At 37.8% G+C, this 24259-nt stretch overlaps 2 protein-coding genes across 2 annotated transcripts in view; one reads left to right on the top strand and one right to left on the bottom strand.

Annotated features, from left to right (window-relative positions):
* Positions 1-3192, top strand: part of MFSD4B (major facilitator superfamily domain containing 4B) — a 41917-nt gene extending 38725 nt beyond the window's left edge. Inside the window, exon 5 of the transcript XR_007905247.1 lies at positions 3105-3192. The gene's annotated coding sequence lies outside the window, so the exon portion shown is untranslated. The remainder of the gene's footprint in view (positions 1-3104) is intronic.
* The window catches only part of REV3L (REV3 like, DNA directed polymerase zeta catalytic subunit), a 124280-nt gene that overhangs the window by 25061 nt on the left and 74960 nt on the right, over positions 1-24259 (bottom strand). The window contains exons 13-19 of the mRNA XM_051792085.1: positions 18233-22433; positions 16892-17868; positions 16221-16303; positions 15020-15145; positions 13239-13431; positions 10759-10870; positions 428-543 (exon numbers count right to left, since the gene is read on the bottom strand). Of these exons, the coding sequence (XP_051648045.1) occupies positions 428-543; positions 10759-10870; positions 13239-13431; positions 15020-15145; positions 16221-16303; positions 16892-17868; positions 18233-22433 (5808 nt within the window). The remainder of the gene's footprint in view (positions 1-427; positions 544-10758; positions 10871-13238; positions 13432-15019; positions 15146-16220; positions 16304-16891; positions 17869-18232; positions 22434-24259) is intronic.

The following is a 24259-nucleotide window of genomic DNA, read 5'->3' as shown; positions in this document are numbered from 1 at the left end:
TGCTGCTGGCCAGGGCAAGTGCTGTGCAGGAGCATTTTTATATCCTCATATTCCAGCCAGAGAAACCACAGATGATGATTATGATAGGTATCTGAATGACTGAAGTCAACGAGAAGCAAGGGAAGGTTTGGTGCAGAAGCACCTCCAAGAATTGAAAAGTTAACACACAATTATAGAAAATGAGTCCAGGTTTACGAATAGAGGACACACCCAGAAGTGGAATACACAAGGAATTTGACAATTCAGAAAACACCAGAATCTCACTGGTATTTCAATTTTTGGTGTGTGTGATTATACTATAATAACACATAAGCAAGAACAAAAAAGAGGTCCATCTGAAGAAACACTCTACATTTATTTTTTTTAATTTCATAGATTTCAACTTGCTTCTATTGGAACTGAACTGAAACCCTCTACAATAACTTACCTGGCACACGAGAAATCATCTGGCATAAATCAACATTTAGTGCAGCAGCCCTCTGTAAGAGATAACCCCAGGAATGCATCTGGACTTCATAGCCTAACAAAATGTCTGGGTCATATCTAGAGAGGTGGGGGGAAAAGAAAAATGAGCCTCATATTATTTAAGAAAGTATTTTCCATGAACAGAGTATAAACAGGATTTCATTCAAATCGTGTTGAGTTTAAAAAAGATTCAGTCACAATGGGTTTCTATAACAGCAGCATCTGGACTAGGAGACTATTTAAAACACAACCTTTTAGGATTTTCAATAACATTCAACTGCAAAGATATTTAGAAGGAATATTTTCACTGGAATTTTTTTAGCATATTTCTATTATTTCAGTCTTTACAAATAAAGAACAAAATTGAGGTCTTGTTAGGTTTTATTGATGGAATCAGGATGTATCGAGCATAAACTGAAACCTAGCTACTGGCACAAGACAGATGTGCAATGAAACAGTCATGTCTATGGAACAGAGTTTGCCACAAGGTTAACTTGAATGTTTTGCAAATAACAATGTGTCATGCATGCTGCAGTGTAGTTTATAGTAATCATGGGGCACTTCTGGTCCTAAATGATAACCCTTTATTAGGAGTTACAATTTGCAGTTGAGTGAGAGCTGTCTAAAATGAAACACAAAGCAAAGCAACCATATCTACCAGTTCTCTTTAAATATCTCTTCCTTTACGAAACCCTCTTTCTAGAAGATATGTAGAAAAAACTCATTTTATGCTGTATCTCATTCTAGCTGGCTGGCTTAAGTACAATAAAGTCAGAATTGTCTCCTGAAACAGTAATTGCCTGCCTTCCAATAAGGCTCAGAGAAGAGCTGACCAGACAGAAGGACAAACAACATGCCTTCAAAGACAAAGCACAGGTAGGAATTAGCTCAGAGCCAATATCACCTACCTTTTGAGTAGGTACTATTAAAATCAGAAGTTGAGATCTGGTTACTTGCCAAAGAGACTAAGAATGATTTTCTTGGACTGGGCAGAGAGAGACTGGCCAAAGTAACATCTGTCATTCTTATAGCAAAAAAAAAGAAAAGAAGCTTCAGTGGGAAGCTTCTTGGTTGGACTAGATCTTTAGGGTATTTTCCAACCTTGATGATTCTATGATTCTTTCAATGCAGCTCAGTCGAGGGGTTTTGAGTTCCAGCAGGCAGCATTTAATACAAATGAATGACAAAAGGGCAACGGTCAAGGGGTGGAGGACTGGACAATAGGCTGAGCACAGTCTATGCCCACCCCACAACAGAATGCAGGCTTGTAGACCTTAGTTTATGGGAGAAGTAGACAGGGGCCTTGGTTTAACAGGATCTCTGTACTTTTTGCATCCTTAGCACATAAAAAAATGCTGACATTTCCTGACTGTTGAATATAAGAGAACACCCTTTCCCCAAATACTGAGTTAGCTGTATCACAGCCATTACAAATGAAGCTTCAGAATTCATCAGGAAGTGTCTTCCTCGCTTGTGAGTCCCAGCCAAAGGCAGATGACTACTCACTTTGAAGTTACTAATTATTTTGAGAATAGCTCCAGAAAAGAGTTTCTCCACACTTCTGCCATAGACAATAACTTCCAGTAAAATATATTTCAAGCTTCTTACTCAGCATGACTATTGCTTTATTACAATTTGGGCTTTAGCAAAAATTCCCTTTATCACCTGCTTCTACTTGTGAGGGAATCATTTTTTTGATACAATTTTTGCATAAAGCAGAGGATTCTAAAGTAAGTTTTTGATTTCTAGCATTATAGAGAAAGTAAAAGAACTAGCACTTTGCATTTGCTGCAATCACACCACACCTACAGGACGGACAAGGGATCAGACCCAGCCAACATGGGTTAGGAAGGGCAGGTCCTGTCTGACCAACCTGATCTCCCTTTATAATCAGGTGACCCGCCTGGTGGATGAGGGGAAGGCTGTGGATGTGGTATGGATGTGGTCTATCTGGACTTCAAGCAAAGCCTTTGACACCATCTCCCATAGCATTCTCCTGAAAAAGCTGGCAGCCCACGGCTTGGACAGGGGCACTCTGTGCTGGGTTAAGAACTGGCTGGAGGGCCGGGCCCAGAGAGTGGTGGTGAACAGTGCTGCGTCCAGTTGGCGGCCGGTCACTCGTAGTGTGATCAGTGTTGGGCCCAGTTCTGTTTAATATCTTTACTGATGATTTGGATGAGGGGATCGAGTGTACCATTAGCAAATCTGCAGATGACACCAAGTTGGGGGGGAGTGTTGATCTGCTGGAAGGCAGGAGGGCTCTGCAGAGGGAGCCGGACAAGCTGGAGAGATGGTCTGATTCCAACGGGATGAGGTTCAACAAGGCCAAGTGCCGGGTCCTGCACTTTGGCCACAACAACCCCATGCAGCGTTACAGGCTGGGGACAGAGTGGCTGGAGAGCAGCCAGGCAGAAAGGGACCTGGGAGTTTGGATTGACAGGAAGCTGAACATGAGCCAGCAGTGTGCCCAGGTGGCCAAGAGGGCTAATGGCATCCTAGGTTGGATCAGGAACAGTGTGGTCAACAGGTCCAGGGAAGTGATTCTTCCCCTGTATTCAGCGCTGGTGAGGCCACACCTGGAGTACTGTGTCCAGTTCTGGGCCCCTCGGTTCAGGAAGGATATTGAGGTGCTGGAGCAGGTCCAGAGAAGAGCAGTGAGGCTGAGGAAGGGACTCGAGCACAAGTCCTATGAGGAGAGGCTGAGGGAGCTGGGGTTGTTTAGCCTGGGGAAGAGGAGGCTCAGGACAGACCTCATCACTCTCTACAACTGCCTGAAAGGAGGTTATAGCCGGGTGGAGGTTGGTCTCTTCTCCCAGGCAACCCACAGTAAGACAAGAGGGCACGGTCTTAAGCTCTGCCAGGGGAGGTTTAGGTTGGATATGAGGAAGAAATTTTTACAGAGAGAGTAATAAGACATTGGAATGTAGGAACCATGGCAGTGTTCGATTAAGGGTTGGACTTGATGATCTTGGAGGTTTTTTCCAATTCAGTTGATTCTATGATATTGCGCTATCTGCTGTTCATGTCAAAAGAAGGATTCTTTGGTTTTGGAGAGAGGAAATTATCGTCAGGATTGGATGCAGTAAATTTAGTCATTTTGGAAGCTTACTCTACCAATGGTACAAACCCAAAGCTACTTGGAACAATTTATGGACAAATGACTGAAGCTAGCCTGCAGTTCATTCCAGCAGCAAAATCAGCATCAAAAAGAGTTATGACCACTTGCTGCTCTGCACAACATACAATGATTGCCAAATGACATTCCAAAATTATGAATAGCTCCATCTAAGTTTGAAATAAAAAGAAATTATGTGATGGTTTATACAGGCATAAAAGAAAAGTTACAAAAATCAACATATTTTCAAATTAATTCTGATAATTAAACTATCCTGGTCCTAGCATATTGAAAAACACTACTGATTATTTAAAATCAGGGAAGTACTCATTTATATTCATATTTGAAAACTGGTTTCTAAATTCTAAAAGGAAAACACTTGCAGATTTACACAGTGCAAAGCATTATGCAGATAGGTTCCATGACAGATGCAAACGTGAATGAGAAACTCGTGAAGAACTGCTTGTGTGGTACATAAAACAGTATTCATTATGCCAGAGATTTGCTTGCTCTTTTAAGTCTGTTCTGAACTGATACAAGCATTCAGTTTGGAAGCAGCAAGTTGCCATAACTGCATTAGCACCTACCACCTGTGATGAAGAACAGTTACTTTGAGTTTTAACTTGCCCAAGCACTGCATTACCTTTCTCACTTCCTACTTAACAAAATTTTAGTGGGCTATTATATTACTACTGTAAATACCCCTGTATTAAAACTGAATACATTCCATCAATTCTGGACCTAATCTTCCTATTCTCTTTTAACCTAATGAACAAAATGATCTCTGTAATCCATCTGCATATAATCTCAAGAACGGTTTCTCTAGTATCCTTCAAATGGGAAGATGTTTTATAAGACAAGACATAAAAGCACTTTAGTTTATGCTGTTTTCAGATACATGCATTTTCTCACATAAATAAATTGTATCTAACTTAAATATCACATATTTCAGATACATGCATTTTCTCACATAAATAAATTGTATCTAACTTAAATATCACATATTTCAGATACATGCATTTTCTCACATAAATAAATTGTATCTAACTTAAATATCACATATTTTAGCACAATTTTGCGGAAATTCACATGTAAATTGGAAAGCTTATCACTCAAACGATTTTTAAAAAAACCAATGTGCTAGTTTTGGACTCAGTCTTGCTTGTACAGGCCATTAGGCTATCACTTTACAGCACATGACTTACTCTGCTTTTCCATCCCAACCAGACATACATTGCACATGTATTCATTCAGGGAAGGGTCTCATTTCAATTAATTTTGTCACCTCAAGTTTTCTAAGATGGTTTCTTTATTGTCATTGAACAAAAAAGGCTTCTTTGGGTAATCTGTTTTTTATATTTTAGCCACCTCTTGTAGAATGAGATCCTGCTCTTTCCATTCAACTTCCATGGTGATGAGGGTAGCTAGTTAAGACACCAACAATGAAGTACAGATGTCTAAGTTTCAGTTAGATGAAAAGTCATACAAAGCTATCTACATGGAAAATCAAGGTTGAATAGCCAGTAAATGGTGAAATCAAACCTTAATGTAAATTCCCTGTAAACACAGTCCCTTAATGTCAGTTTGCCCATATATAAAACTTGGATCCAAATGGTATCCTTCTAAAATCATAAAAAAAAATAAATATACTACCAGCAACTGAGTTGCTCAAATACTGCAGTAAGTCACACATACATGTATTTTATGTGTATCTGTATGCATTCACAAGTGTATTGCTGAATTATCTCCAAAGGAAAAAACGAAGATAGATTAAATTGAAGAGCTCCTTTCTGCTGAACAATACTTGGAACACCAAACTCTTGCATGACAGCATGTGTAAGATCTACCTTACGCAACAGGTTTAACAGACCTATCAGATTTCTTGCACCTAACAAGAGACACTGTTGTTTCTCGCTTCTAATTTCCTTGTTGATCAATTCTGCCTCAACTTATGCTGCAGAAATGCCCTCTCCTGTAGCCCAGTCTCATGTAGCAGCTGTACCAATGAACCAGTGTGTTATCTGTCAAGACCTCCTGTGGTATTCTTTTTCCTATTACGGAAGAAACATCTGGAGCTAAAAGATGACATTATTCCAAATGGGAAAATGAACAGGTAAACCCAAGTTTAGCTGATGTGAGCTAAGCTGAAGTCTCTCTGTCTCTCAACCCTTTTCATGTGGTGCCACAAAGACGACAGGCTGTGAGCTAAGAGGACAAGTTTTGTATGTTTCATTCTGCCTTCTCACAATTTTTACAGTATACTATGCAGTTGGTCTTCATCATCAGTGTAAGCTGTTTTATTAAAAGAAATTGTAATGAGACCAGCTGTTATAAATGCAAGAAACTAGTAAATTGTAATACTGATATTTGAAAGCTACTGGCTAGGACTAACACAACAAGAATAAGAGGTGTGTCTGCCAACATAGTGCTCTTTTGTTAAAAGGATGGGCACTGATACTGCTTTGCATGCTGTTGCCAGTCTCTGTGCAAAGATGAAAAGCAGCATTTATGCCGGTAGGATTTAAACACAACAGCATTAACATTCAACCCATACATGCTGCAGAGAGAAGAAATGCGATTATTTTCCTTTCCAGCTAAGTAGTATATGCTGTTATGACATCTCTTTCTCATTTGACAATTTCATGAATGAATACTAAAGCTCCCAGTTATACCTTCCCTTCTATTATGTATCTGGTTTTCCTCACTGCTATTTTTCTTCCAGCTAAGATTAAGGGAAAAAGGGGGGGAAAAAATTAGGTCACACCTAGGATACAGACAAAAGCAGTAACTGTGTACAGCAACAGAATACTTGGTGACTCAAATACATAACTGAAATATCTGAAACATTTTTCCATTTGCCTTAGACAATAAAAATCCGCAAAGTTGATACAGGACATTAAAGATTTCTACAGGAAAATGCCACAGAAGATGATACTGGCCTGGAAAAAGAAGGTTAGTTTAACACATCCCTATTTTAAAAAGAAAATGTTGCTAGAGCATTTATAGAAGAAGAAATATAATGCACTGTATTCAAACAAGAAATTCATTAGCATTATACCTTACAAGAAAAACATTATACAAAATATTTAAGTGTTAAACATTAACAGTTAATTATTATGCAAATGTTATCCCCAAAACCTTTTAAGTAAAGTCTCATGTTATACTCTCATTTTGTAATTTTATCAAAAACTACTTAACTACTTCCACGGAGACAAAGAGCTGTGGGTGTCTGGTAAGTCTCACGCAGCAGTGAATCTACTGCTCTTTTTTTCAAGCCCATCCTGTTTCCACATTCTCTGTGTGTCACAGAGACAGGGACTGTGCATTCCTACACGAATTCCCCAAAATTTTGCTCCTCTCATGCCTGTAGGAGTAGCCCTTTTGTACTATCTAGTAGTATCTGCACTTATAGAAGAAAAGTACAGTATGCCTTAAAAGTGTAGGAGAGGCCCAGACATTTAATTTCTCTTTCATGGGAATCCACTGCTCCATCAGGCTTGGACATCTCTAATTTTCCCACGTTTTACATCTCCAAGACAAACATTCTTGTAGCATTCCCTTCCACCTCCTCCTCTTCAGTCAGCTTTCCTGTGTTTTGTACTGGCTAGTTTATGGAGCTATGTACTCCTTTTCCTGCCTTCAGGCTCAGAGAGATGGTTCTCTTACTTTCTCAAGCAGACAGATTCTTCCAATTTTTCTCACAATTCAGTGCAGCTTACACCATAAGATAAAGAGAGGGTTTATTCAAGGAAGCTGTTCAGGCAGCATGACAGAATTCTTTAGGACAGCAATACAGATACAGGCTCCATTTCAAGAAAAAAAATGTACAACTTGGATCTCTGTGGTTGCAGATCATCCCCAGTGGCTGCACAGGATGGGAAGGAGGTTGTTTCTCAGCTGCTTTTTGCCAGTTTTGAGTTGAAATCCCTTTTTTTTTTTTTTTTAATTGTTTACAGCTAGAGGATAGCTTACCAAAGAAGGGAAATTTGGACCCCTAGTAGGTGTAGCTTCCTCTCAAGCTCTAAGATGGTTGTCAGGGTACCAAGGACCAATTTATCGATGGTTTTCTTTGTTGCAAATCCATGCTGTTTATTCTTCCCTGCTTCCTCCAAACTCACCTCCATGGCTCTTCCTGTCTGTTCCCTGTCTCTCCATCCTCAACCTCAGTGTTTCACTACCTTTTAGAATTAAAGTTGTCTCTACATAGACTTTGGTACTCACACTTGTAAGTACTCCCATTTCACAGATGAATCACTCTCAGTAATAATCTCCTAGAAATAAAGGTCCTTATTTCCCTCAGTATTTGGACAAATCTAGTTTTCAGTATAGATGAAATCACAGATCACAATTCAACAGAAACAACCAGGTCTTCTTCCGGTCTACATCTATGCTCAAGATGATAATTCTGTTTGCCAACAGCTCTGAGTTAATCAGAGACAACATCTACTAATTCCACAGAAGAATATTTACCCTGGTATTTACTTTATGGATGTCTAGGTAGAAACACATTAATCTTACTGTGGTCATTCAGAGTTAGCACATGCTGAACAACTTCACAGTGAAGGTGTTAACTGAATCCAACTTCAGCTCATCAATTCCAGTGAACTTTCAGGAGCAATACTCAATGTCAGTTGACAGAGAGTTGACTTTAGCTCTGCTACAAAAAAATTAGATTTGGGAAACACTCTTCAGTGACAGAGGCCTAGTCAAAACAAGAGATCGATGAGCTAAGAGTGTTGCAGGAAGTTACAAATTGTCCAGGAATCACTTTGCCCTCATCTGTGTGCTGGAAATAGTGGTCAAGAATTCTCTGTTGTGCTCTTCCAGAGTTTACATCTATTGACAAGAAGTGACAGAATCAACCTTCTTTTATTTTCAATAACCAGGACAGAAAAAAACCCAAAAGGCCTATGTAGAGGAGTAGAAGGCTGGAACTTGAAACAAATGAGCATGTTCCACAACTTCACATATATGAAATAAGAGAAAGAATTAGGCCAACTACTAAGAGAATGACTAGAAATGGGAACAAGAATTCTTAAACTGGACTGCATAAGACAACTCTTCCTTCCTTCCTACTCTCTGTTCAGTGCTCCAAAAAGTTGATTAAGTCTGTTCATGATATTGACAATCAAGATTGAATAGATATTCTGTCATTCATTATAACAGGAACCTGGAATTTCAATCTTCCATCCTTCCCTCCAACAGCCAAAGACACCAAGAACATGAACCAAAAGCAAGCTGCAGTCATGCTGGACATGCTATTTGGTCACAAGAAATTATTATTATCTAGCCTAAAGCATGTATCAGCATATAAGATACTGATACGATCCTCAGCTGAAAAATTGAGGTGATTTTGAGTTTTACTCTATGAAGTTGAAGTGGTAATGTTTCTTAAACATGGCCCGATAGTTTTTTCTTCTAACCTATCAGACCTACTATTAAGTGCACTATCAGAACAATCAAAGTACCTAGCTTGTGGTGGAAAAAACAACACTAAGAAGAGCAACAGAAGATTTTTTTATAAAATAATTACTGATTTTCATTAAAGCTGTTTCCTTGTTCATTTCTCATTGAGGAAGACTTTTACAGTCCACTACTTTTTAATCATGTAGTTTTATCATACTTTTACCTTCAGTTATTCTGGGCCTAGACACTCATTTTGTGCTTAAGAAATACAAAACATATACTCCAACAAAATTTCTTATTCTTTTTTGCCCAGGTTACAGAAAATAAAGGGATGGAAAAGAGCAGCAAACTATAGATGCAGTAGAAGTTTCAAAATCATCTTTGTTGAGAGTTCATCAGAAGTCTGATACCTGAGGTGTTATTTTATAGAGGAGGGAGGATAGTAGGCTAAGATGATGACAGCAGGCTGCCTCTCCATTAATAGAACAAACCCTTCATCTTCCAGGAATACAAGTTAACTAACTCAATCTTTGATGATAAAGTTGTGGCCGCAAAAAGGCATGCTAGCACATGCTAGAGAAGATCTCTCAAGTGGAGATTTCTCAGTCAGCAACCTGTTGATTGCTACATTCCATCTTGAAGTACACCAAAACTGCATGCTTTTTTTCATTCTGTAGTGCCTTCAACATGTACAGATATAGATGACTTCTGTTCTTCAGTGATAAATATGTATTTTAACTGCTGAGTTCTCCCAAATTCCATACAATTGGTGGAGAATTCTTAATTTATTGATAGTTTCTCATTCTCAGTAATTTTCCTAAGTTTGATGGAGCACTAGATTTCCCAGAAAGAGAAAAATAAAATTATGTTCCTTACCTGAATTTTGTCTTCTCTGAACAGGGATCTGCTGCTCTGTCAGGACCCACCCTGTGTTGGTTGCATTCAGCAACTCTTTTTGTATTCTGGCTTCATGGGGTTGGTCAAAGTCTTTCTCATCAGAGGTTTTCTGGTTGGAGAGAGAAAGAATTGCAAATGTACTCTGCCTAGTTTTTTTTTCTTGTGTCTCTATTCCAGCAGGGTGACTCATAGTTTAAATCTGTTTATTTTTCTTGGCAATTTTACAGGTTTGCACCTCTGTCAGTAGGGTCTGGAGAGACGTCTGTGTTTCCACCTATTCACCACCCAAGAGGGTTTCCAAAGAGGCTTCCCAGCCTTGGTGGAGATGGTGAAAACCAGCAGTTTTCCAAGTCTGATGGAGCAGGGGATTTCCATTCAGAGAAGACAAAGCTAATGAAGGAAACTGGTTTTTCAGCTAACCGTTATTTTAAACTGTCCACAGCAGTTTCAGTACCATGTAGGGTTCTTTCTGTCTTGCCTCAGAGTTTCTAGAAAACTCTTCTTGTCTGAGGGATTTTCTATAGCTCTCAGCACTGTCAATAACTACTATTCTAAGAGTTTCAGAGAGAGATGTGTAATGAATTCTGGGGTTAACAGGAAAAGTTATATGTTAAAGAAGATTACTTATATGGCTGATTAGTTTCAAGACTGTAACTCAGCTGCTTAAGAGGATCTCAATGTTCTTGCTGTCAGAGAAAAAGAAAAGCAAAAAGTGTTTTTATTTGAAAGACCACCACGCTTGTCCACTCTAGAAATAAGCCTTTGAGGGAAACGACAACAAAAAAATCAGTATTTGAAAGACTGGCAAGGGTTGAAGGAACTAAATCTGCTGTTCCAAGCCTGAAAAATAAAAGCAGAACGTACAGATATGCTACCTTTTTACAATATTCACTACTTCCTGGAAAAGAGTTCTTTCATCAGTAGCGTAACTGACTTCTAGTCCTGTAACTCCAGATCTTGTGAGCAAGGGGGCTTGGTCTCTGCTCCCTAGAAAATAAAAGTAAAAAAAACCATTACAATTTAGAAGGAACTCCATTACTTCAGTCAACAATATTGCTTTAGAATAAAACATACAACTAAAAAGAAATATGGAACATAACTTATTTTTATCCTTAACACTAATAATTAACACAATTAATTTTGTTCCTCTTGAGTGGAAAAAATTATTCTTTTCACTTTGTAAATTTTAGTGGTAATCCTGCACAAATTCTCAGATATATATAAATATGATTCAAGAGAAATTTCACCATTTTACATGTACAAGAGTCCACCTACTAGAAAATTATTTTTAATAAGAAATATTGAAGGACTATATGAACAGCTTACATAGTGTTTTCATGAAAAATATATATTTTAATTGCTAGCTTAGAGTAGTGTTTTGTAAAAAGCCTTACAGAATGAAAATGCTAAATAACAGTTTTTTTCAGCACATTGCTGATTTACTAATAGAAATGGAAAAACATGAGCAATTGCTCACTTAGTGACATTAGGAGTGTCTACACTGATAATGTCTGAATAATATCTAAATTTGTATGCATACAGGAACTCGTCATTTGCCTTCCATATTAAAAAAACCCCTCTATAAATGAATAATATGCAGCGCATACTCTGTGTTTTCAGTTTCTCTATACGACAGATAGTAAGATCTCTATTAAGGCAATGTTGTGGATTTTAAAAACTGGAGTTTTTACAAGGTATTCTACTTTGACACATTCTGAGGATTGAGAATTTAAAAAAAGTGCTTTCAGAAATAAATGTTAAAATGAGTACTGTAACACAGAAAGGGGAAAAAAAAAAGGTGTATTTCAATGTCAATCACTCCACAGATATCTCAAAAAGTTCTAACCAAGAAAGTATTGACAGTACATATCCACTAAAACAACGAATGTCACAATAACATTTAAACACATCATTTTATTTTGCTAAAAAAAACAGATCAGAACCTTTGTTTTTTCAAAATATCACTGGACCTCTTTACAGAGAGCTTTTTCTTCATAAATTATCAGTGGCACACACCTAGTGAGCCATAGTGGCTATACTGTGGAAAAATCTCACTTAGTAAGGTAATGGAGATAAATTTTTTAAAGATAGTAACAAGCATATAATACCAGAATAAAATTCATTGAGAATAATAAGAACTTAACATGATATAATATCTACAATACTTTGAAAAATAAACTGGTAAAAGAAGAAGCTGTTGCCTTAATGCTAAATTTATTTTTGCTAGGTTTTTGTCCATGCTTAAAATTTTAGACAGTATTTTGTGGTTTAATACACATCACAATGCCAAAGAAACTCTGAAAGAAAGAGGACTACTCTGGGGATGGTTTTGTTTGGTTTTTTTGTTTGTTTGGTTGGTTTTTTTACTAGCCTAAACCAGTGGTACTCAACCTTTAACAGCTGGAGAGCCACTTCTGTATAAAATGGAATTGCAGAGCACCATATAAATCAAGTATCAATAGTGTGATTTTTTTTTCCATCATGACACTTCAATGTGTGATGATGCTGCCTTAACATCACCACACATTGATACATCACGATATGACACATCAGCATCCTCTCTCCTAGCAGCATTCTGTCTTCAATCCCTTCTGGCTGCTTAGGAAGGAGTGGGGTGGAGGGGTGGAAGGGGCAAAAGGGCAAGTTTTTCCCCATTTTGCCCCACAGCTGCTGGGTGGGAGGTGATCTCTACTCTTACCTGTGGGGGGATCCCAGCAGCTCCTTTTCTTTCCCCCTATGGGAGGGGGAACTTCAGCGACTCCCACACTGCTGGTCCATTTGCTCAGTGCTCCCCGCGCTGCCTGATAGAGTGGAGCGCCGATCAGATGCCTACATTGCGAGAGCCGCCTGTAGGGCCATGAAGAGCCACATCCGGCTCTAGAGCCACAGGTTGAGTATCACTGGTCTAAACAAAGCCAAAAAGGTACAATAGAATAAGGGCCCCTGTTTAGATCCTAAAAGGATCAGATAAAACCACAAAAATAACCCTTAAGTAAAATATAAAACATACTGTCTTGCTTTTAACATTTTCTACTTGTAGCTTCCAGCAACTTGAGTAGGAAAGTAAAGGCAGGTTTTCCTCTTTACACTTTCAGAACACTGCAGGAGCTTGTCCACAAGTACGCAAACATCGGTATTTTGCACACATGTATGTTATTTGTGGTTTACAGCTCATGCAATAGTTCTTTTGAAGATATAAGCAGGAAAACTCTATATTTAATATGGCCATTCAACAAGACAAAATTAAATGAGATACACAGTAATATAGGTACTCAATTACATTTTGCTTGCTACTGTTTGATTAGTATGAAATAGCATTTTTGTAAAATACAGTAAGAAAAAAAGAAATAAGAACCTTGGCTTGAGAGAGTCCTGTCTCTATCGATCACTATAGCACCAGTGATTTCTTTTTTATCAGTATTTGGCAGTGCTGTGTCTGATGAAATGCAATAGAATAAAGCACAGATCGGATCAAACTCTGGGTCTGGTTCCAAATCTCGTCTCGTTCGAGCATGTAACTCCATACTGATGAGGGTAAGGTGTTGGACCTACCAACAAATAAACACAGTAAGTTAGTTTGTTTTGGAGGTTTCTTTAAAAAAAAATTAAGAGGAGATTATTAGTGCAAATTAAGACAGTGCAGACATTTATATGGTCATATTATATTGTAACTAAGAGGTCACACCTGAAAATTAACAGAAGTGATTAAACATGCATCTCTGGATCTCACTTTTTGCAAAAAGCACCATCTTAGAAAAAAAAAGATTAATCACTTAATACATTTTTATACTCAGTTATGAAAATTCAGTATGTGTTTCTGAGTACTGTACTCTTCTACCAAAAGCAGAAAATAGGAAAAAAACCAGATCATGTTCACCGTCAACAACTGTAAATTCCTGTAGAGTTTTCAAACAGCTTTGTATATCGAGTTGAATTACATTTCTGAACTGATCAAGAACAAGGAATCACTCTTGGTCTTTGTTTTCCTTTCCCTCCCTCACCCAAGACATGCAAGCAAGCATGAAGACCAAGTCATTTACAGGAAGGCATGAAGAATACCTTCCTCTTCACTTGCAATTAATAAATTATATTGCCAAAGCTTTTTGCAAAATGGTTTACATTAAGAAAATGTTAATCCCTATATACTGTCTCAACAATAAATGTTTTGACTCAACAATAAATGTTTAATATCGTTTCAACTCTATATCACTGCTCTGTTGTCTTGCATAATATAGCTGATAATGTGGATTAATGGACAGGTTGGAGGGATTAGGAGGGAAGAGTTACAAATACTTCTGTGCATGTAACCTGCCCTGGGGGTAGTCTGATTTCCTCTAGATTTGCATCCTAAATCACTACAGCCATTGCTGAAGTGAAATTTTACTATCCAAACCTTGTCCCCACTTCCTGCGAGATTATCGGTTTCTTGTGGTTTCCCCTGTGTTATCTTCTCAGCACATAAAACTGCTATTTCCCCATCTCATCTGCAAATTGGTCAACAGCTAATTCCAAGCCATGGATGTGGTGACTGTCTAGGAGCACATATATAGATACTGGTTGGCCAGTTATCAGCCAAACACAGTGGTGTTGTATTTACATTGCTTCCCTTTCTCCAGCACCAATTTTGATTCCTCTTCCCAGACCAAACGCTCTTCTACATTAAATATATAGAGACCTTCTTTGAGACAGGTACCATTTTGTTAAATGTAGTAGAAACTGGCCAACAAGTTCAGAAGGTAACAAGTAGAGATACCAGGAGGGCCTGACTGAATGATGTCAGGTGCATTACTTCTTAAGGAAACAATCCATGAAAATTACAGTCAATTATTTTTTCAAGTAATGTTTTTATACAAAACTTTTTATTTCTTCCTTCTGATCTTTCCTTTGTTTTTATTTTTAAAGGAAGATTTACCATCATATCAACCGGAATACTGTGAAATTTAGTTCAATACTATTAAAGGCACTTGGAGATCAAGCTGAAACTAGTAGATCAACTATTTAAAAGCTGCAGACATCACACACTAATAAATGTTAAGTCAGGAAGGGACCAAGGAGGAAAAGATTTTTAATTTTTGCCATTATAAAAATGGCCCGATAAATGACAATTTTTTATAATGACATGTAACAGTAAATTACCTCATGTAAAGATTTTGCTTCCTGCAGGTTTTCCACACTGACTTTGAAACCATAAGTGTTATTTAAAGATGGTCCTTCAATCTGGGAAGTCTCTTTCTTTGGAACGCCAAGGGCAGCAAATTGATTCTTATTGGGCAGGAGAAGAAAAAAGCACAGGATAATTTTGAAAAATCACAGGTTGCTAAATTCATATGCAATATTAAATAATATGCAATATTAAAATATATATTTATCAATGAAAATGCAAATGCTACACCATAAATTACTAAAAAGAAAAAACCTTTTACTATCTCCTCATGTAATTTTCCAACATGGAAACAGGAGTTGTATCTTTCTGCCTTTTAGCAATAATTTTAGTGAAACCTCACAGTAAAGCAAGAGGCAGTTTGAGATACTTAGAAAAACCCCTAAACAACCAAAAACCCCTGAAACCCTACAACCCCCCCCCGGAACTCAATCCCACGCTAGCTTTCTTGGAAGTCTGAGGACATGGAATCCAGAAATTCTGTCTTCTCTCTTGAGCAACAATTTGTCAGAAACTTCTGTTTTAGTCATCACTTTTTAAGGCACTGAATTAAGGGTACATTAAGTACGCACTTGATATGGGTGAAGACCAGCATACAGGGATGAAAAAACTATTGGATCACTCCAGTAGTGCACCTAGCCCACTGTTCTGTTTCTTACATGGGGAGCAGAAAAACTGTTTAGGAAAAACTTGTGAGTGATCATTTTATGCAATCCAATCCCTTTCTACTGTCAGGATAACATTATAACTGCCCTCGTTGTTTCCAGAAAATGCTTAGAACATTGTCTGAAAACTAATATACATACAGACATGTAAATGTATGCTGGTCTGTGTGTGTATACATACAAAAATGGAAATCACTACAGAACTTTAAAAGGATGTTATAAATCAAAGAGCAAAACAACATCCTTACATGGTGTCTCTAGTGTTTCATTAGTCTCTCACTACCCTAAAATATAAAACTCTTAATCTCCAATTTACACCTGCTCCACCCAAATTAAACTCATGATTTCTTTCTAACTTTGTGTGTGCTCTGATTCTACAACTGTACCCAACCATTTTAAATGTATTTTCAAGATCTTAACAGAAGAAGACAAAAACAACACAGAAAAAAAGAATGGAAATGTGTATGTGCGGCATAATAAAAATACATCTGTACTTAAAATTTTAATTTACCTTCATTTGTGTGGTTAGAAGTACTCTTCGAAGACCATCAGTATTATTTCCCCTCTTGTGGCTCAGTTTCTGAGCTTTTGGTTCTGTAAACATGAGTGCAACACTACTTAGCCTCAATAGTTCTATCTAGGCATTGAACAACACGGTAGAAACATCCAGAGGCATTTGGTTAACATTATAGACAAATATATTTATAAGCAAATACAACTTTATCCTTTGTCAAATTTAAAGCACAACTATTACTATTTGGTATTTATGAATATTTAGGGACAAAAAGTACAAGGCCAGTAAGTTACAAAGCCTCACATGTTTACCACCTTGAAAACTGCAATATTATTCACACTCTACACTGAGATGATGTTTCAAAAAATACAAGCAATACAGTCAATAATATTACAAAATCCCCCGAATAAGCAATATTTTAAATTAAGCTTTTAACCATCATGTCAGAGTTCAGATGCTAGAGACTATTAGGAAGCAAATGAGTGTTCTACTTCCAGACTTTTAAAATAATTCAGTAGTTACTTTAACAATACTGCACAGGCCTTTTCCTTTCCAAAACTAGTTTTAAATATATATTTTGAGGAGATATAAGTACTTTCTCAGTATGTTAAAAGAAATAGATACAGATTTTTTTTGAGTGTATCATTACAATCACTTAAGGGATTTACCTGCAGATAAAGGAGTAAAACCAAGAACTTCAGGTATTCCATCTTGGTTTTTTCTCTGCACAATGGGTGTACTATGTAAGCAAATGGAATTTCCAGGATCTTCATTAACTGGAAAAGGGGATGTGTCAAAAGATGTCCTAATGTCCTCTTGGGTGGATGGAGAGTTTTGTGCACTTCCAACAGGTACTGCACCACTTCCTTCCATAGAAGACAAAATAATATCCTGATTTTTCCACTCTGTGTCTTCTAAATTGGACTGCTTGGGATCTGGAGACGCTACCTGCTGCCAAGGAGGAAGCACTGGAGAATCTGGTGAACTGTAATTGACGTAATAATCTTCCTCCTCCTCTTCCTTATCGTGTTCTAGTGCTGAAGTAGTAAGTGTCTTGCTTTCACATGAAGTTTTATTAGAGTCTATGTCATTTTCAGTATTTACAGAAGTTCCTATAGTGCTTATAGACTTATCACAGGTTTCCTTGGTTTGTGTTTTTGTATTTTCTGCCACAGCGGCAGGAGAATTCTTTGTAGGCACAATAGGTCTCTCATCTTCTGGGCTAGATAAATTTAAATCTTTAGCTACTTTTATTACTTCTACAGATTTCTCTTCAGACAATACTGCAGAGCTGAAATTCTCAGCTGCCTTTGCCAGCTCAGCAGGATGATTCTTAGGCAATTTCTTGAAATGTTCATATTCTTCTTTGGCATGAAGCCATATCTGAACTTGCTGTTGGCTTGGAGCACACTTGCATGGCATTATGACTATTTTTTTGTCTTCGCTAGTGTTATGGCTATTATTTTCTCTTTTATTAACAGTAGACTGACCATAATGAGGAGGAGATCCTGGTCTAGTACTTTCTGTCATTGCTGAAAATGCAGTCTTCCAGAGTCGTAGACCTTCTAATGAGAAGTCCCCCTCAAACTCAAGGAGGTCATTTGGAAGTCTAGTTTCCACTGTGAGAAGCCGCCCTCCAATCTCCCTGTGAAGAAAACTAGTTTGAATTACCGTTTTGCTCTGAACTGCATTGCAGGCAGTCCTCAAGATGAGAGAAAAGTAGTTTTTTCACTATGCAATTCCTGTGAGCAGTATCTTTATTTTACAAACCAAGAAGGCACATTCCCACTTACTATAACAATATCACGCAATAAAAAACCCCAACATATCGTGAATGAAAATGAGTATTTGGACTGGAAGTACAGTAATTTTCAACTTCAAATGTATGTATATCAGATGAGATCTTTCATGCATCTGTGTCACATAACAGCATAGAACTGCTCACAGGAATAAATTAAATTTTTTATAATCACAACCACATGTAGACAGAAATGCATTTAACACAGTACCTCGGCTTTTCTGGAGCATCTGAAGGATTGCTGCAAAATGGTTCCTGATAAACTGTTTCTGCGAGATCATGATCCAGCAAAGTGGCCATAATTTCTTCACGACTGGGTGGGGACATGAGAGGCTTAAGAATGTGAGCAGTACGAGGTGTAAAACTTCCATTCTTTGATTGTGAGGGAGAACTGGTTGATCTTGGTGAACTATCTGGAGTTGGAGTTAATGTCTCACTGTTTCTTGAAACATGTAATTCTAAATCCTCAGAAGCTGCATCTATAAGTTCACAATCAGGAGAAGACAATATGGATGTAAATGAGGTACTAACTGAATCAAGTGGTTGACAGGGCTCAAAAGTGGTTTCTTTTCTAATGTGGCTTGGAATCCAGTCTGAGCTGGTTGGCTGAGAAAGATTAAGAAATCTCTCTTTACTTACTGTATTTCTATTCAATTTGAATTTTTCATTTAAACAGACCTCAGTCTCTGGCATACAAGAGGTATCAATAAAACTAGATCTAGAAGTTGAAGAATGAACGTTTTTCCTCCATTGACTATGGCAGTGGTTCTCATTATTATCTAGTGAGGTTTTCTCAAAAAGCTCAGGGCTCAGGGAACCAGACCGTATCCATTTACTTGTGCTTGAAGAATGTTGCTTCTCTTCCTCAGATTTTTGGTCATTATGACACAGAAAGTCATTTTCTGCTGTTTGCCCAGAACCAAGATCTTGAACTGCATCACTCAAGAATTTCTGGGGCAAATTTTGATCTGCTGGGACAAACTGGCTTGCAGAATAAAAACTGCAAAATCCACTTTGCCCTATAGTATTAATATCAAAGTTGTAATTGTGGTCTGGAGATAAGCTGTCTTCAAGTGAGTAGCAGCTTTCAAAACCAGGGTCTGAAAAAAAAATGGGGCTGTCATCAGATATAGAGTGATCAATGCCACTAGTGATCTGCTGGCTTAAAGACTCCATTTTTGAAAGTTTTGCTGTTTTTTCTTTAGGTTTTGTACTCCTGGGAGCACGAGATTTTCTTGACGATGCTACTGACCGTGACCTTTTGATGGCTTTATTCTGTTCAAGAGGGCAGGGTACACCCCTGCTCAGCTGTGGTTTATCCGGCAATGGCTCCTGCGTAACACTTGCATTCTGAGCCTTCTGCTGTCTCTTTTGGAGCAACTCTTTCAAAACAGCTAGGCCTGACTGTCCTTCACCAAATGCTGATGGGGCCACTATATTCCTGTTTTTATACTGGGAGATGGGTTTTGGCTGTATGGTTGTTTCTGACAGAGATCTCTGTTTTACTGTTTCAGGTTTAAAATGTGCCATGTCCAAAATAAATCCTCTCTGGCTTTGATCGCAATTCAACTGTTTCACTGGACTCTTCAAAGATGTTACAAAACAGTTCTTAGGCAACTGAAGTGGTCCTGGGTTTTCCTCAGATGGCTTAAGAATAGAAGGACATGGATCAGAGTGCTTAGATGCCTCTGGTAAACAAAAAATCTGTTGTTGATTATTCTCTTTACAATGTAAATAGTTAGAGGCATGTAACTGATCCATCTTTGCTGTGTCCAAAGAGTCACGAGTTTCATTTAATTTCCCAGCTGGTGGTAAATATCTGATTTGCAAATTTTTTATCTCTTCTGCTTTTGCAGAAGTATTCTCTTTAGAGATGTGTGCATTCTGGATTATGTGAGTTGAGTGATTAGATGGATCAAATATGTTTTGAATGAGAGCAGAATCCTTCATTCTAAATATAGCACTCTGTGTCCTGGGCCTTTGAGAGTTCATCTGTGGTACTTCCCTTCCAGATGCCACAGGAATAGATGCAAAAGATAAATGAGGGTCTTCCCGTGGAGCAGGCAAACACTGTGCATCTACAGGCTTATCGATTTCCATCAGTGAATGAAAACAGCCTGAAGAATTACCTTGTGCATCAGTTGCTGAAGCGAACTGTGCAGACGGTAGATACCCCACTGAATAGCCAGAAAGAGGAGTGTCTTTCCGGTTCTGAAGCGGCTGAGAGCTGACAGAGTTGTACGAAATCTCAGGCAGATCTTGATGTTTCAGCACAAATTTTACTTCTGCAGTAGAGCGACTATTTCCTTTTTCATCTTTAAATACAACACGCTTTCTTGAGGACACTTTTTCAGCCGTTTTTTGCCTTTGTTTTGTTCTAGGTTTCTTCTTTCCGTCATCTGGTGTCTTATCGGCCTGATTAATCTTTTTCTTTTTCTTTGTAGATACAGTGGTGCTAGCAAATTTCTTTTTACATTTCTTAACCTGAGTTTTCGCTCGAGTATTTTTTCCTACGCTAGTATTAACAGCCTTACTGTTGTATATATTGGGCCCCCTACTAAATAAAGCTTCTCTGTCCAGGTTGGTCAAAATTTCTTCTGCTTTTGGATCAGTGGGAGACCAGCAGCGAGGTGGAGATGTGTTTACTGGGCTTGTGCTTCTCTCAGAAAGAAAACCTAACTTAGACATAACATCACTATAGTTATAGTCACAGTCTTCAGCTTCAGCACTGTAGGAGGGCGAAGGAGGAGAAAGAACTGTGTGAGTCCTTTTTCTGAAAGCTAAAGTTCTTTTAATGTTTGTACTACCTGTTTTTTGTGGTTTTCCAGCTTTTTTCTTGGTTGACTTATGTTTTGCTTTCCTTTTGTGACTTTTCTTTGGTGTTAGTGGATAAATAGGATATTTGGTTGCAGGAGAGTCAGGAACTTTTGGCCAAAAGTCCTTTAAAGGTGCAAGCTTTTTATATAAGTTCATCTTTTCCTCTGTGAGTACTACTCTTTCCTCACTAGAATCTACTTTCCCCAGTTTAACAAGCATATTTTTTCTCCCTCTAAATCTATTGATGATAATATACTTAATAATAACAGGTGGCAATTTTTTAGAAAGTTTTCTACGCTTTCGAGACTTCTGAGACCCATCTGAACTTTCAACACTTTCTATCGGTTGAGGTAGATTGATTTTTGCGTTGTGTGCGACAAAGCTCAATTCACTGTCTTCAGTCTCATAGTTTACCTTCCGTTTCGTTCGGAGTGTGTATTTATTCCCACAAAGTCCAAATGACTGCTCAGTTTCAAGAGATCCATCTGCAAACTGACAGTCAGTATAATTAGCAGTACTCGTAGGCATTTTGTTTTCAAAAGCCTCAAGAGGAACTTGAACTAAGTCACTTGGTAAAGCACTGTCCTTATCAGGAATGTTACTACAAGCATTACCTTGTGTATAGCAACTTTCCTTCACTGATGCAACATCATTTATACTTGCAGGCTCCTGATGACTGATAAAACTATGCTTCTTCTTATTCAGTTTCAACCTGGACTGTTTGTTGCCTTGCTGTAATTTATATGTCACGGGAGCTAACTTCTGTGGTCGACTGAGACAATTTGAAAGAACAACACTAGGAAAGAACATATAATGTGCTGCTTGTTGACTGAGGCTTGGCTTTTCTGCCTTGTGCTCCTGAAATTCTTCATACCTAATTTTAAGCTTATTAAGGCCACCTTCATCAGTGTTATTTTCAAGTGAATGTACCACAGTTCGACTACCTCCTGAACAAGACACCAATTCACAATTTTCTGTAACTGTTGCTGGAAAAAAATTATTTATACTTGCACTGTTGGATTTTTCACTTACTTCAGAAGACTTTTTACCTTTGGAGTGGCTCAAATCAGAAAAGTTATATAAGTTTTTATTCAACATGCTGTCACCAATGTGGCGGCCCACATGCATAAAAGACACATCCTTTTCAGCCTTTCTGATGCTAATGTACTTCCTACTGGGTATTGGTCTGTTCACTGATGAAATATCATCTTCATAGTCAAAAATATTATTTCCACACGAAGGAACTGGGAGAGTATCTTTCTTGTTACTCTCTTTGTGGGAGTTTTCTGCATGGGTACTATTGCTGAATGGAGTTGGGTACTTTGCTGAGTAAGCGCTTTCTTTTGTAAGAGAATGGACCGAAAGTTCAGGTCTTGTTTCTGTGTTTGGCTTTGTGAGGTCTTCTACGAAATCTTCATTATTCAAAACATGGTTAGAAAGGGCACTTGTGTGTTTACACTGAAAAGTAATCTTAGCAGAAGATGGGGGTTCTAGCGTAGCAGCATCTTTGTGAAAGATTGAGGTCTTTACAGACATTTTGCTTGTTGCAATAACAGAGGAGTGAGTTCGAGAACTTTCATTATTCAAAGGATTGTCTGAAATGGAAGATAAGCAATTTTATTCTAGGTAATCTGTAAAAAAAGGCATTAACCATTCTACTAATATTTTCCTGAAAGCCCTCCCATCTAAACAATAAACAAAACTCTTGCAAATCACATTACATTTACAATCACAGCAGCTATAAACCCTGAGTATGAATTCCTTTATCAAAATCCTATCATCTGTACATTTGTGTCACAACCATTTTGTCAGTTAACCCTAAGTCGTAGACATGCATACAATTGTCAAAGATTTCATGTTGACTTTCCGAGAGAAGGCTTTTAAAATCACTTTCAGATAACTAAGTACAAACAGGCTGATTTCCAGAAAAGGTTTTACCCTGCTTTGTCCCTGAGAAGTATGTATACTCATTGGCTCTGAAAACAAAGAATTTATTTAGATGACTTTCCCCATACAGAAAAGTCATTGCACAGAAGGCTAAAGTAGTATCTCACAACATGGCAAGGGCTTTGTATTAACTGTTCCGTGCACTAAACACAGGTAGTTTGCTGTCTTTTTATAAAGCAGAGCAATACACCACCCATTCAGGTGTTTATGCAAGAATATTGCAGCAGTTAGTTTGATCCTGAATTCACTTCTATGTATTATATTCGCACATAAATTTGAGACCAGCGGGTGAAGAACTGAAGGAGGTTATTCCACTGCAAAGAGGGAGCTACCGCAGACCTCCTGGCTCACAAAAATTTGCTCATCTGTCCACATCTTTAGCTATAATCTTGAAGGGGGATAGGAGATATGAAACATACTGTATGACCTGGAAGCATGCGTTGTATACTCATGTACTACACAGGGTGTCCTTCGGGCCTTTACTGTAAGTCTCAACCAATTTGGGGATTATCTTAGACTCATGCTGCCTTCAGCTTAGCAATTTATTTGTTGCTGGATGAGAAAAATAAAAGGAAGTTCCAATCTGATTCTAATAACATTTTGTAATGCATACACAAAGTCCATAAGCTGTGAAACACAACCCAGAGATGTTGCCTATGATTCTTTGAGGGTAGGGGTCAACAGAAAGAATGATGATGACTAACTGAAAACCAAGAAAATGGGAGTTTGGCAGTGTCAACAAACACTTGGAAGATACTTGGCTATTTAGACATAAAAATTGCAAAAATACTTGTCAGTCAGTCAGATGTTATAGATACAAATTCATGTGTGGATAAGCATTTTCTAATTTAGAGGATCCAGACTGAGATCTGTTTTGAATTTGTTGTATCTCCTAGAAATTGATGTAGAAGTTCACAGTAATAAACTTTCTAAGCTGACCACTTTCTGCATGTGACATTTCACTTGCTTAAATATTCTAAAATTGAAATAATTATTTAAGATACAGTTTCATTAGCCAGTAGCATCTCTGGTTTACAATAAATGAGAAAGTACTGAGAGTAAGGAAATTACAACTGTATATTTTACAAAAACAAGTCATATTAGTAGTGCATCAAATCATGCATTAAACCGTACCATTATAGCTAGAAAAGCAAAGGAAAAAGCAAACTATGTCTTAAACACCGAATACAAAAGAATAGCTGTGGTTGTCTATATAATAAGATTATACAGCTCACTTTCTCAACAGAACACTATAATGTGAAAAACTGTAGATTTTCTAATGAAACAAATATTATTTATATATTTGCCTAACCTCAAAGTGTGTATTCGATTGACTAAGGCTATTTGATCAAAGACACGTTGTAAAGACAGCAAGAGGTATCTCTACAGATTAATTTATTTTTTATAGATTTTGAAAGGCAGTTTCTTCTGCATCAGCTTTGCCACTGCACAGTTTTTACTCATGCAATTCCAA

This window comes from Manacus candei, unplaced genomic scaffold, assembly GCF_025592945.1.
Source record: "Manacus candei isolate 608988 ecotype Guabito, Panama unplaced genomic scaffold, ASM2559294v1 h1tg000034l, whole genome shotgun sequence".
In the NCBI taxonomy this organism is placed as follows: Eukaryota; Metazoa; Chordata; class Aves; order Passeriformes; family Pipridae; genus Manacus; species Manacus candei.
The sequence above is the reverse complement of the archived record's forward strand: the minus strand, read 5'-3'. Positions and strand labels throughout refer to the sequence as shown.